Source organism: Salmo salar, chromosome ssa09, assembly GCF_905237065.1.
Source record: "Salmo salar chromosome ssa09, Ssal_v3.1, whole genome shotgun sequence".
NCBI lineage: Eukaryota > Metazoa > Chordata > Actinopteri > Salmoniformes > Salmonidae > Salmo > Salmo salar.
In genome coordinates this window covers 47,554,388-47,569,229 of record NC_059450.1, presented here as the reverse complement: position 1 = coordinate 47,569,229, position 14,842 = coordinate 47,554,388, and the positions used below count along the sequence as shown (strand labels likewise).

Sequence of the window (14,842 nt, the reverse complement as noted above, 5' to 3'; positions counted from 1 at the left end):
TAAGTTCATTTGTTACCAGCCTCAGAAATTGCAGCCCCAATAAATGCTTCACAGAGTTCAAGTAACAGACACATCTCAACAACTGTTCAGAGGAGACTGTGTAAATCAGGCCTTCATTGTCGAATTGCTGCAAAGAAACCACTACTAAAGGACACCAATAAGAAAAGACTTGTTTGGGCCAAGAAACATGAGCAATGGACATTAAACCGGTGTAAATCTGTCCTTTGGTCGATGAGTCCAAATTTGAGATTTTTGGTTCCAACCGCCGTGTCTTTGTGAGACGCAGAGTAGGTGAATGGATGATCTCCGCATGTGTGGTTCCCACCGTGAAGCATGGAGGAGGAGGTGTGACGGTGCTTTGCTGATGACACGGTCAGTGATTTATTTAGAATTCAAGACACACTTAACCAGCATGGCTACCACAGCATTCTGCAGCAATACGCCATCTCATCTGGTTTGCGCTTAGTGGGACTATCATTTGTTTTTCCATAGGACAATGACCCAAAACACACCTCCAGGCTGTGCTAGGGCTATTTGACCAAGAAGAAGAGTGATGGAATGCTGCATCAGATTACCTGGCCTCCACAATTACCCGACCTCAACCCAATTGAGATGGTTTGGGATGAGTTGGACTGCAGAGTGAAGGAAAAGCTGCCAACAAGTGCTCAGCATATGTGGGAACTCCTTCAAGACTGTTTGAACAGCATTCCAGGTGAAGCTGGTTGAGAGAATGCCAAGAGTGTGCAAATCTGTCATCAAAGCAAAGGGTGGCAATTTTGAAAAACAAATCAAAATATATTTTTGATTTAACACTTTTTCAGTTACTATGTGATTCCATATGTGTTATTTCATAGTTTTGATGTCTTCACTTATATTCGACAATGTAGAAAATAGTAAAAATAAAGAAAAAACGTTGAATGAGTAGGTGTGTCCAAACTTTTGACTGGTACTGTATATGACACACACACCAAACAAAAATATAAACACAACATGCAACAATTTCAAAGTTATATGAACTAAGGAAATCAGTCAATTTAAATCAATTAATTAGGCCCTAATCTATGGATTTCACATGACTGGAAATACGAATATGCATCTGTTGGTCACAGATACCTTTAAAAAAAAAAAAAAGTAGGAGCGTGGATCAGAAAACCAGTCAGTATCTGGTGTGACCACCATTTGCCTCATGCAGCGCGGCACATCTCCTTCGCATAGGAATATTCTGTCGTACACGCTGATCCAGAGCCACATGCTCAATGGCTGACGTGTCTGGCGAGTATGCAGGCCATGGAAGAACTGGGACATTTATAGCTTCCAGGAATTGTGTACAGATCCTTGCGAAACGGGGCTGTGCATTATCATGCTGAAACATGAGATGATGGCGGTGGATGAATGGCACGACAATGAGCCTCAAGATCTCGTCACGGTATCTCTGTGCATTCAAATTGCCCTTGATAAAATGCAATTGCGTTCATTGTCCGTAGCTTATGCCTGCCCCATACCATAACCCCATCGCCACCATGGGGCACTCTGTTCACAACGCTGACGTCAGCAAACCGCTCACCTACACGACGCCATACACGCGGACTACCATCTGCCAGGTACAGTTTAAACCAGGATTTGTCCGTGAAAAGCACACTTCTCCAGCATGCCAGTTTCCATCAAAAAGTGAGCATTTAACCACTGAAGTCGGTTACAACGCAGAACTGCAGTCAGGTCAAGACCCTGGTGAGGACGACGAGAATGCAGATGAGCTTCACTGAGACGTTTCTGACAGTTTGTGCAGACATTTTTTCAATTGTGCAAACCCACAGCTTTATCAGCTGTTCGGGTGGCTGTTCTCAGACGATCCCGTACGTGAAGAAGCCAGATGTGGAGGTCCTGGGATGGCGTGGTTACACCCGGTCTGCGGCTGTGAGGCCAGTTGGACGTACTGCCAAATTCTCTAAAACAACTTTGGAGGCAGATTATGGTAGAAAAATGAACATTCAATTCTCTAGCAATAGCTCTGGTGGATATTCCTGCAGTCAGCATGCCAATTGCACACTCCCTCAAAGCTGGACACATCTGTGGCATTGTGTCGTGTGACAAAACACATTTTAGAGTGGCAATTTACTGTCCCCAGCACAAGGTGCATCTGTGTAATGATCATGCTGTTTAATCAGCCTCTTGATATGCCACACCTGTCAGGTGGATGGATTATCTTGGCAAAGGAGAAATGCTCACTAATAGGGATGTCAACAAATTTGTGCACAACATTTGAGAGAAACTTGTGCATATGGAAAATGTCAGGGATCTTTTATTTCAACTCATGAAACATGGGACCAACACTTTACATGTTGCGTTTTTATTTTTGTTCACATAATACAATAACAACAATAATTGGGTGGTACCTTCAGGTTCATCAGGAGCTGTTCCAGCATTAATAGTGGCTCAGAGAGGAGGGGAAAGTAGTCCTGTCTGGCGTTGGGGGGGAGGGTGAGGAGGACCTAGAGGAAAGAGACGGCGAGTAGAGAGATTAGGGAGAGAGAGAGATTAGGGAGAGAGAGAGAGATTAGGGAGAGAGAGAGAGAATTAGGGAGAGAGAGAGATTAGGGAGAGAGAGAGATTAGGGAGAGAGAGAGATTAGGGAGAGAGAGAGATTAGGGAGAGAGAGAGATTAGGGAGAGAGAGAGATTAGGGAGAGAGAGATTAGGAGAGTAGAGTGTAGGAGAGTAGAGTGTAGGAGAGTAGAGTGTAGGAGAGTAGAGTGTAGGAGAGATTAGGGAGAGAGAGTAGAGGAGAGAGTAGAGGAGAGAGTAGAGAGAGTAGGGAGACAGAGGAGAGGAGAGAGAGATTAGGGAGAGAGAGATTAGAGAGAGTAGGAGAGTAGGGAGAGAGAGAGAGAGTAGAGAGTAGAGAGAGAGAGGAGAAAGAGTAGAGACGGAGAGGAGAGGAGAGAGATTAGGGAGAGAGAGATTAGGGAGAGTAGGAGTGTATGGAGAGAGAGGAGAAAGAGTAGAGAGACGGAGAGGAGAGAGAGAGTAGAGGAGAGAGGTTCATTTAAAACACTGATGGTGTGTGTACCTCACCTACACAGTGTCGGCCTGGGTTCAAATCCGACCTACTGCCTTGGTGACACACCTATCTTTCCTGCGCTCTCCCACCTTTCCTGCACTCTCCCACCTTTCCTGCACTCTCCCACCTTTCCTGCACTCTCCCACCTTTCCTGCACTCTCCCACCTTTCCTGCACTCTCCCACCTTTCCTGCACTCTCCCACCTTTCCTGCACTCTCCCACCTTTCCTGCACTCCCTTGTCCAATAACAACACAGACAAAATACATTTACATTTTAATCATTCAGCAGACGCTCTTATCCAGAGCGACTTACAGGAGCAATTAGGGTTAAATTCCTTCCTCAAAGTCTTTCACCTCATCGGCTTGGGGATTTGAACCAGTGACCTTTCAGTTACAGGCCCAACGCTCCTAACTGCTAGGCTCCCCATCAACACTAGAGCTCACAGATACAATAAAAGGTCAGTGAATCTGCTGACCTTGGACCCCAGGTGAAGGTCGTGGATGTGGCGTCGGCGGGCGGGGGACACTTGGCTCTGGAAGTGCAGAGTGAGGTAGTTAGCCAGGAAGTGGCAGGCAGCCAATCCGGGCCGGCAGTCCAGAGCACGCTCACACACCTCCAGACCCAAGGTTAAGTCTGATAGGCCCTCCAGCAGCTGTACCAATCACAGTGAAGAGAGTCAATGAGAAACAAAATCTATGACATAGTGCACAGAGGAGAAACAACTATAGGCAGATGGGTCACATCTCAATTGTATAAACTGGATTCCTCTTCTCCTTTCCTTCGTCTGCACTGATTGGAAAGACAACGGACAGGTGAAAGGAGATTTCCTAATACTGTAGGATTCCAGCCTATTGCCTTCACCTATTCTGTTCTTCCAATAAGAGAAGATGGAAGAGAAGAAACGGATCAGAGGAAGGAGAAGAAATGGGACTCATTTCAGAAAACTAGGCGCATGTAGTGAGTCACTATTTCACAGGAGAGCCATTTGAATGTGAACTTCTGGAACATGTGAACTTTCATGTGCCCGAATAACAAACTTGTATGCCATCTGTAAATACGAATTAAATGGTTAAATTACGAACCTAGTTGGTTTAGCCACAGAAAAAGTGAGCAACCTTCCCGCTAGCTATGATTGGCTGAGATAATGAGTGGGCTGGACATGCCGAGAGATGAGGTTGGATTTGTCGGCAAGATGGCACGCTTCTGTCTATTTCAGCTGGTCAGTATGTGTAGGTAATCCTGTCTAACGCAGCTTTTCTTATATATATATATAGCGTTGTACAACTGCATAAGAGTTACTCTCCACTTTCTGGACGATCAAGTTTTGAAATCAGTGGAATTAGAGTATGATAGCTAAGGAGATGGAGAAAACACCCATCTCTGGATTATATCTTCAAACTAAGGGCAACCGTCAAATCAAAACAAACCTTATTGGTCACATATGCATGGTTAGCAGATGTTAATGCGAGAGTAGCGAAATGCTTGTGCTTCTTGTTCCGACAGTGCAGTAATATCGAACAAGTAATCTAACAATTCTTCAACAACTACCTAATACACACAAATCTAAAAGGGGTGAACGAGAATAGGTACATTTAAGTATACGGATGAGCGATGGCATCCGTGAGAGGGAGAAGCGTCTATCCATGTAAACAGGTAAGATAGTCTAGCTAGCTACATTTTGTCAGAAAGACGTTTTCATTTCAAGTTAAAGTGTACTGTTAGCTAGTTCGCTAGCTAACGATACCTGTATGATCTGTGTAGTAATATTATTCATATTTCCATTTACATCATTTAGCAGACGCTCTTATCCAGAGCGACTTACAAATCTCAGAGCCATTTGCATTGCTAGTTATAGGTTAATGTTAGCTAGCTAGCTAACATTGAACCTTGTTGGTTAGCTACCTGTAGATTCATGCAGGGTATTAATGTCATGAGTTGGGATTATGGTTCATTGTTTAGCTAGCTAGCTAGCTAAATGTCTAAACAAAAGACTCCACTATGCAAGTAACCATTTCAATAGAATGTTCACGTCACTTCGACAACTGTCGATAGACGTAGCTGGTAAATTCGCTCTGGCTATCTACTCCGATTTCAGAGCACTCTCGTCTGAGTGTGCCAGAGCGCAGAATTCCATGACGAATTTAAGAACGCTCAACACCCGCTGAATATGGCCGGTGTCAGTAAACGTTGGCAAAAAAAAACAAATTGTTGCCAGCAGCACAGTTAGTCACCAACACTCTGGATAACCTAACAGCCAAACCAGCTCTGCTAGGGCGAGTGATGTTCAGTGAGCTGTTCTCTCATTTGTGTCTGGAAGTAGCTAGCAAGCTAGTCAACGTTAGCCAGTTAGCTTGGGTGCTTGACTGCTGTTGTTAGGACAGAACGCTCGGATCAACCCTTAAAGAGATGGGTGGGGCGAAAGTTTAAGAGAGTGTGAACGATGCTGAATGGGTGTAGACAAAGAAGAGCTCTCCAGTAGGGGTACCAAAAATATTCAAAGGCCATTTTCTCAAAAGTGAGGTTACAAGTGCATCAACTTTCAAAGCAGAATTACATTTCCATTGTTCCTCAACTGTAGTGTCTGATATACCATTTTCTAGCTCTGAGTCTCTACTTTAATCCAATGGAAAAAACACAATTTCAAATTTTGTAACATAAGACCGAATCGAGCCGGTCAGTCACATATGGAGGAGAGAAAGTAGAAGAAATGAAGAAAGACAGTTTTGACAATAGCGATGCAGATGAAAGCCCACCTGGAAAGCGTTGTCAGTCTGTCCTTTCTCCAGCAGGTGTAGCAGGTGTTCAGTCTGCAGCTGTAATCTGAGGTGGTCTGAGACAGAGTACAGCGCCATCCACTGGGCACACAGGGAAAACTCCTGGCGGAGAGATGATGAGAGGACACATCAAATGGACAGCAGAGGAAGCATCTTTTGATCCGTTTAATCCTTTATCCAAAACCCTAAAAATGTGGTGCTCTGTGTTTTTGTAAATACTAAAAACATCCATTAAAAAGTTGGTGCTAAAGTTAACCTGGATAAAATCTAAAAAATTGACTATATATAAACACAGTGGTGGGACTTACCTTGGCCTCCAGCCTCCTAGACAGCATAGACTCAAGGTCTAGAACATCAGCATTATAAAAGGTGTCAGGCTATTTATAAACACACTGCTGAGACTCACCCTAGCTTCCAACATCCTAGAAAACATAGACTCAGGGTCTCTCCTGGACTCTGTCCTCAGCTCCTGCCAGGTGGCCCACGGCAACGAAGGCTGCAGGTTCAACATCTAGGATAGAAGTTTTGTTAATGTTTTAAACAGTTTTTTTTTTAAGGAGTGGAAGCAGTCATATTTTGTTCTTTATTGCGGATAGACACCGTGAGAGAAAGACAGGAAAGATGGCAGAGAAGTTTGTGCCAGAAGGGTGTGGGCCGGAGTCAAACTCCTGCCGGCATGGTATATATGTGTGCGCTGATGACAATCTGTACTTTAACCTCATTGTAAAGTTTTAAATCCAAAGTGCTGGAGTTCAAAGCCAAAACAACAACAACCAAAAAAAAAAAAAGTGTCACTGTCCCAATACTTTTGGAGTTCACTGTAGATGGTACTTTTACATGAAGTAAAATTGTGTGCCTTGCTTCAGCTCTTTAAAAGTATTTTTGGGGAAGTGGAAGAAGTGTTCTGATTTCAGATTTAAATAGCAGAGAAGTAGACAAAGATTTCAAACTCTCTTAAGTTTTTGTGAAAGTGATCAAAACAGGAGTTTTTACATTTTTTTTCCCAAGATGCAAAATAGTTGATGCGGTTACTAAAACAGGTCTACCTCTTGACTGGTAAAAGTTATTTCTGTTTCGATTACAGATTTGAATAGTAGAGAAGTAGAGGAAGATTTCATACCCTTTTCACTTGTCATCTAGCTTATTGGGTAAGTGGTCAAAATGTCAGTTGTTTATTAACAAAAAAGAAGGTAGGAGGTAGGAGCTGCACCTCTATAATTGGTAGAATATATTTCAGATTTGAAAAGCAGAGAAGTAGACCCAACGTGTCATACTCAAGTGTTTTGTCTCAAGTTGTCGGGAAGAAAATGTAAGTAGGCGATTTGTGTCAAAAGGTGCATTTGTTGCATGTCATGGTGTCACAATGGAACCTAGAACGTTGAAGAAATCCAAATAAAAGCGGATGAGGTTGAATAAGTTGAATAGTTTAAAAAAAGGTATAAAATGGTTTCAAAAAGTAGTATGTACGCAACTTAATCCAGACCAGTCTGCACACTTTAGTTCAAATTACGGTTAAAATTTTTTTTTTTATATCTTAAACTGTGTAAGATGAGTAGCGTTGTAAATAATAACTATAATAAGTAGATGGTAATTTCACGTAAAAATTGTGGGACTTGCTTTAGCTCTTTTAAAGTATTGTTTTGGTAGTGGAGGAAGTGTTCTGGCTTTAGATTTGGAAAGTAGAGCAGTAGACAAAATTATTGTCCAACTTGTAGGGAAAGTAATCAAACTTTGTTTTTAAAGGGATACTTCCAGATTTTGGCAATAAAGCCCATTTATCTACTTCCCCCAGAGTCAGATGAACTCGTGGACTCCATTTTTATGGTCTCTGTGTGCAGTTTGAAGTTTGTTGCCAAAATCTCGAAGTATCCCTTTAAAACCCTCAGATCGAATGTAGTAGGCGCAGTTAAACTAGCTGGCTAGCTGGATGAACACCACCTACACCTCCTATCTTACACACTGCGAGGTAAAAAGTGACATCTACTTATCCGTATGCCTGCATTGCCATTGCCTTGACTGGCATTAGGTTAAGTAGATGTCCAGGGCAGAACACCTCTGTGTTGCTTATCTGTTAACTGATTCATTCCAGTACAGATAATTTTTTTTTAGAGAAGTTGAGTTTTAAAGTTCATATATACATTCTATAATTAATGTCTATGTTGCTCCAGTGTCTCATTCCGCCACGCCGTTACCATCAATATTCCTCGGCAACATTGCCTCGAAAAATATCTAGTGTATCATCAACCTTAAAACTGACCCTGAGCTAGTTTATCCCATAATCCCACAAGCATAATGTTAACCCTCAGGTTAACCTTCAGCCCTGGGCTAAGGATTCACACCCAGTGTCCTGAAGCCCTGAGCTAACAGACAAAACGCAACACGCGACCAATGTTACATTATATATCTAGGAGTCCTCCAATGGCATGACATTATTTTTTTGCGCGAGCCCGACCCAGACTCAATTGCTTAACCCCCCACTAACTACACTAACTTCCTCTGTTAGTATCCGTAGCTGATTGTCTCCGTCTGTCCCTCGCTTCCTGTACTGCCCCATGACAAGAGGTCCAGTTGGGCTGCTCAAACGACGAGACATGAGAGAGCTGTTACTTGACGGTAGCTAGTTTTAAAACACCAGGGGTTAGACAACAAGACTCGGCCGCGGGCCAATTTTAGTTGGAGCGGATGGTTGTGGGGGTGTGGGGGGGGCAGAACATAATGTGCAAATTGAAGAGTAGCATTCCGAATAATAATAGGTCACAAGTATGACAAAGACTTTGCTTTGTCTCACTAATAAAGTCAGAAATAAGTGCTACATTATTTGTGTGGCTGCTTTTGCAATCATCGATTGGCTTCAAATAACATTAGCATATCTATAAAGTCCCTAGTAACTGATTGATGACTCCGTCTTACCATTTGACATGCATGTGATCCATGTGGGAATTAAACCCACAATCTTGGCACTTTTACCAACATGTTTACAGAGCCTGTAATAACTACATGAGGATTACCCATTGATAAAAGTATTATATCTACCGGGCTCCAATTAACATTTCTCCCCCCCGGGCTCCAATGAACATTTCTCTCCCGGCTTCAAATAACACGATCATAAAGTACATAATAACTTTGATTAAATGGCTCTGGTTACCCGTTGATAGATGTTCAACTCCGTCTTCCTGAGCTCCAGCTCCCCCTTGAGAGAGACCTCCACGTGGGGGTTGTTGAGGCAGAACTCCAGCAGCTCCAGAGAGGGCCCGAGGGGCCAGCGCTCCAGGGCCTGTATAGCCACACGGGCCCTCAGACATGGGTCCTGTACTCTGAACAACTGGCCTATGCTGTCTTCACCATCTGTAGGGGAGGGAGGTGGGAAGGAGGGAGATGAGAACAAATCAGCGCTTGTGTCAGGAAGTAAAAGATTGACTAGATTGGCACCAGGAATGAAAAAATATCAACAATATCATATCTCCAAAATGTCAACACAGTAGATCTTTTATATTTAGAATTTAACCTTTATTTAATGAGGCAAGTCAGTTAAGAACAAATTCTTATTTACAATGACGGCCTACCGGGGAACAGTAGGTTAACTGCCTTGTTCAAGAAGAGAACGACAGATTTTGTACCTTGTCAACTCGGGGATTCGATCCAGCAACCTTTCGGTTACTAGCCCAACCCTCTAACCACTAGGCTACCTGCCTCCCCCCCTCTAACCACTAGGCTACCTGCCTCCCCCCCTCTAACCGCTAGGCTACTAGGCTACCCGCCTCTAACCGCTAGGCTACCCGCCTCCCCCCCTCTAACCGCTAGGCTACCCGCCTCCCCCCCTCTAACCGCTAGGCTACCCGCCTCCCCCCCTCTAACCGCTAGGCTACCCGCCTCTAACCGCTAGGCTACCCGCCTCTAACCGCTAGGCTACCCGACTCTAACCGCTAGGCTACCCGACTCTAACCGCTAGGCTACCCGACTCTAACCGCTAGGCTACCCGACTCTAACCGCTAGGCTACTTGTCTTCCCCCCTCTAACCACTAGGCTACCTGTCTCCCCCCTCTAACCACTAGGCTACCTGCCTCTAACCCCAGGGTACCCCCTCTAACCACTAGACTACCTGCCTCTAACCACTAGGCTACCTGCCTCTAACCACTAGGCTACCTGTCTTCCCCCCTCTAACCACTAGGCTACCTGCCTCTAACCACTAGGCTACCTGCCTCTAACCACTAGGCTACCTGTCTAACCCCCCTCTAACCACTAGACTACCTGCCTTCCCCCCCTCTAACCACTAGGCTACCTGCTTCCCCCCCTCTAACCACTAGGCTACCTGCTTCCCCCCCTCTAACCACTAGGCTACCTGCCTTCCCCCCTCTAACCACTAGGCTACCTGCCTTCCCCCCCTCTAACCACTAGGCTACCTGCCTCCCCCCTCTAACCACTAGGCTACCTGCCTTCCCCCTCTAACCACTAGGCTACCTGCCTCCCCCTCTAACCACTAGGCAACCTGCCTTCCCCCCTCTAACCACTAGGCTACCTGCCTCCCCCCCTCTAACCACTAGACTACCTGCCTCCCCCCCTCTAACCACTAGACTACCTGCCTTCCCCCCCTCTAACCACTAGACTACCTGCCTCCCCCCCTCTAACCACTACACTACCTGCCTCCCCCCTCTAACCACTAGACTACCTGCCTCCCCCCCTCTAACCACTAGACTACCTGCCTCCCCCCTCTAACCACTAGGCTACCTGCCTCCCCCCCTCTAACCTGCCTCCCCCCTCTAACCACTAGACTACCTGCCTCCCCCCTCTAACCACTAGACTACCTGCCTTCCCCCTCTAACCACTAGGCTACCTGCCTCCCCCCTCTAACCTGCCTCCCCCCTCTAACCACTAGGCTACCTGCCTCCCCCCTCTAACCACTAGACTACCTGCCTTCCCCCCTCTAACCACTAGACTACCTGCCTTCCCCCCCTCTAACCACTAGACTACCTGCCTTCCCCCCCTCTAACCACTAGACTACCTGCCTTCCCCCCCTCTAACCACTAGACTACCTGCCTCCCCCCTCTAACCACTAGACTACCTGCCTCCCCCTCTAACCACTAGACTACCTGCCTTCCCCCCTCTAACCACTAGGCTACCTGCCTCCCCCCCACTGCCTCCCCCTCTAACCACTAGACTACCTGCCTCCCCCCTCTAACCACTAGACTACCTGCCTTCCCCCTCTAACCACTAGACTACCTGCCTCCCCCCTCTAACCACTAGACTACCTGCCTTCCCCCTCTAACCACTAGACTACCTGCCTCCCCCCTCTAACCACTAGACTACCTGCCTCCCCCCCTCTAACCACTAGACTACCTGCCTTCCCCCTCTAACCACTAGGCTACCTGCCTTCCCCCTCTAACCACTAGACTACCTGCCTTCCCCCTCTAACCACTAGGCTACCTGCCTCACCCCCTCTAACCACTAGACTACCTGCCTTCCCCCCCTCTAACCACTAGACTACCTGCCTTCCCCCTCTAACCACTAGACTACCTGCCTCCCCCCTCTAACCACTAGACTACCTGCCTTCCCCCTCTAACCACTAGACTACCTGCCTCCCCCCCTCTAACCACTAGACTACCTGCCTCCCCCCCTCTAACCACTAGGCTACCTGCCTTCCCCCCACTAACCACTAGACTACCTGCCTTCCCCCTCTAACCACTAGACTACCTGCCTCCCCCTCTAACCACTAGGCTACCTGCCTCCCCCCTCTAACCACTAGGCTACCTGCCTCCCCCCTCTAACCTGCCTCCCCCCTCTAACCACTAGGCTACCTGCCTCCCCCCTCTAACCACTAGACTACCTGCCTTCCCCCCTCTAACCACTAGACTACCTGCCTTCCCCCCCTCTAACCACTAGACTACCTGCCTTCCCCCTCTAACCACTAGACTACCTGCCTTCCCCCTCTAACCACTAGGCTACCTGCCTCCCCCTCTAACCTGCCTCCCCCTCTAACAACTAGACTACCTGCCTTCCCCCCCTCTAACCACTAGACTACCTGCCTCCCCCCTCTAACCACTAGGCTACCTGCCTTCCCCCCCTCTAACCACTAGACTACCTGCCTCCCCCCCTCTAACCTGCCTCCCCCCTCTAACCACTAGACTACCTGCCTTCCCCCCTCTAACCACTAGACTACCTGCCTCCCCCCTCTAACCACTAGACTACCTGCCTCCCCCCCTCTAACCACTAGGCTACCTGCTTCCCCCCCTCTAACCACTAGGCTACCTGCCTCCCCCTCTAACCACTAGACTACCTGCCTTCCCCCTCTAACCACTAGACTACCTGCCTCCCCCCTCTAACCTGCCTCCCCCTCTAACCACTAGACTACCTGCCTTCCCCCTCTAACCACTAGACTACCTGCCTTCCCCCTCTAACCACTAGACTACCTGCCTCCCCCCTCTAACCACTAGACTACCTGCCTCCCCCCTCTAACCACTAGACTACCTGCCTTCCCCCTCTAACCACTAGACTACCTGCCTCCCCCCTCTAACCACTAGGCTACCTGCCTTCCCCCCCTCTAACCACTAGACTACCTGCCTTCCCCCCTCTAACCACTAGACTACCTGCCTCCCCCCCTCTAACCACTAGGCTACCTGCCTTCCCCCCTCTAACCACTAGGCTACCTGCCTTCCCCCCTCTAACCACTAGACTACCTGCCTTCCCCTCTAACCACTAGACTACCTGACCCCCCCTCTAACCACTAGGCTACCTGCCTTCCCCCTCTAACCACTAGACTACCTGCCTCCCCCCTCTAACCACTAGACTACCTGCCTCCCCCCTCTAACCACTAGGCTACCTGCCTTACCCCCTCTAACCACTAGGCTACCTGCCTTCCCCCCTCTAACCACTAGGCTACCTGCCTTCCCCCCCTCTAACCACTAGGCTACCTGCCTTCCCCCCTCTAACCACTAGACTACCTGCCCTCCCCCCTCTAACCACTAGACTACCTGCCTCCCCCCTCTAACCACTAGACTACCTGCCTCCCCCCTCTAACCACTAGACTACCTGCCTCCCCCCTCTAACCACTAGGCTACCTGCCTCCCCCCTCTAACCACTAGGCTACCTGCCTTCCCCCCCTCTAACCACTAGGCTACCTGCCTTCCCCCTCTAACCACTAGACTACCTGCCTCCCCCCTCTAACCACTAGACTACCTGCCTTCCCCCTCTAACCACTAGGCTACCTGCCTTCCCCCCTCTAACCACTAGACTACCTGCCTCCCCCCTCTAACCACTAGACTACCTGCCTTCCCCCCTCTAACCACTAGGCTACCTGCCTCCCCCCCTCTAACCACTAGACTACCTGCCTTCCCCCTCTAACCACTAGACTACCTGACTTCCCCCTCTAACCACTAGACTACCTGCCTCCCCCCTCTAACCACTAGGCTACCTGCCTCCCCCCCTCTAACCACTAGGCTACCTGCCTCCCCCCCTCTAACCACTAGACTACCTGCCTCCCCCTCTAACCACTAGACTACCTGCCTTCCCCCCTCTAACCACTAGGCTACCTGCCTCCCCCCTCTAACCACTAGGCTACCTGCCTTCCCCCCTCTAACCACTAGGCTACCTGCCTCCCCCCCTCTAACCACTAGGCTACCTGCCTTCCCCCCTCTAACCACTAGACTACCTGCCTCCCCCCTCTAACCACTAGACTACCTGCCTCCCCCCTCTAACCACTAGACTACCTGCCTTCCCCCCTCTAACCACTAGACTACCTGCCTCCCCCCTCTAACCACTAGACTACCTGCCTCCCCCCCTCTAACCACTAGACTACCTGCCTCCCCCCCTCTAACCACTAGACTACCTGCCTCCCCCCCTCTAACCACTAGACTACCTGCCTCCCCCCTCTAACCACTAGACTACCTGCCTCCCCCCTCTAACCACTAGACTACCTGCCTCCCCCCTCTAACCACTAGGCTACCTGCCTCCCCCCTCTAACCACTAGACTACCTGCCTTCCCCCTCTAACCACTAGACTACCTGCCTTCCCCCCTCTAACCACTAGACTACCTGCCTCCCCCTCTAACCACTAGACTACCTGCCTCCCCCCTCTAACCACTAGACTACCTGCCTTCCCCTCTAACCACTAGACTACCTGCCTTCCCCCCCTCTAACCACTAGACTACCTGCCTTCCCCCCTCTAACCACTAGACTACCTGCCTCCCCCCCTCTAACCACTAGGCTACCTGCCTCCCCCCTCTAACCACTAGGCTACCTGCCTCCCCCCCCTCTAACCACTAGGCTACCTGCCTCCCCCCTCTAACCACTAGACTACCTGCCTCCCCCCCTCTAACCACTAGACTACCTGCCTCCCCCCCTCTAACCACTAGACTACCTGCCTCCCCCCTCTAACCACTAGACTACCTGCCTTCCCCCTCTAACCACTAGACTACCTGCCTCCCCCCTCTAACCACTAGACTACCTGCCTCCCCCCTCTAACCACTAGACTACCTGCCTTCCCCCTCTAACCACTAGACTACCTGCCTCCCCCCTCTAACCACTAGGCTACCTGCCTTCCCCCCCTCTAACCACTAGACTACCTGCCTTCCCCCTCTAACCACTAGACTACCTGCCTTCCCCCCTCTAACCACTAGACTACCTGCCTCCCCCCTCTAACCACTAGACTACCTGCCTTCCCCCCTCTAACCACTAGACTACCTGCCTCCCCCTCTAACCACTAGACTACCTGCCTTCCCCCCTCTAACCACTAGACTACCTGCCTTCCCCCCCTCTAACCACTAGGCTACCTGCCTTCCCCCCTCTAACCACTAGACTACCTGCCTCCCCCCTCTAACCACTAGACTACCTGCCTTCCCCCCTCTAACCACTAGGCTACCTGCCTCCCCCCTCTAACCACTAGACTACCTGCCTTCCCCCTCTAACCACTAGACTACCTGCCTCCCCCCTCTAACCACTAGGCTACCTGCCTTCCCCCCCTCTAACCACTAGACTACCTGCCTCCCCCCCTCTAACCACTAGACTACCTGCCTCCCCCT

General features: G+C 48.8%; 1 protein-coding gene across 4 annotated transcripts in view; it reads right to left on the bottom strand.

Moving 5' to 3' along the window:
* zfyve26 (zinc finger, FYVE domain containing 26) overlaps positions 1-14,842 on the bottom strand; it is a 143,978-nt gene that overhangs the window by 35,150 nt on the left and 93,986 nt on the right. For all 4 annotated transcript variants that reach the window (XR_006771018.1, XM_045723749.1, XM_045723751.1 and 1 more), the window contains exons 22-26: positions 8,978-9,177; positions 6,239-6,343; positions 5,812-5,934; positions 3,534-3,710; positions 2,394-2,489 (exon numbers count right to left, since the gene is read on the bottom strand). Coding sequence is in view for 3 of the 4 variants with exons in the window: in XM_045723749.1 (XP_045579705.1) it covers positions 2,394-2,489; positions 3,534-3,710; positions 5,812-5,934; positions 6,239-6,343; positions 8,978-9,177 (701 nt within the window). In the remaining variant the exon portion in view is untranslated. The remainder of the gene's footprint in view (positions 1-2,393; positions 2,490-3,533; positions 3,711-5,811; positions 5,935-6,238; positions 6,344-8,977; positions 9,178-14,842) is intronic.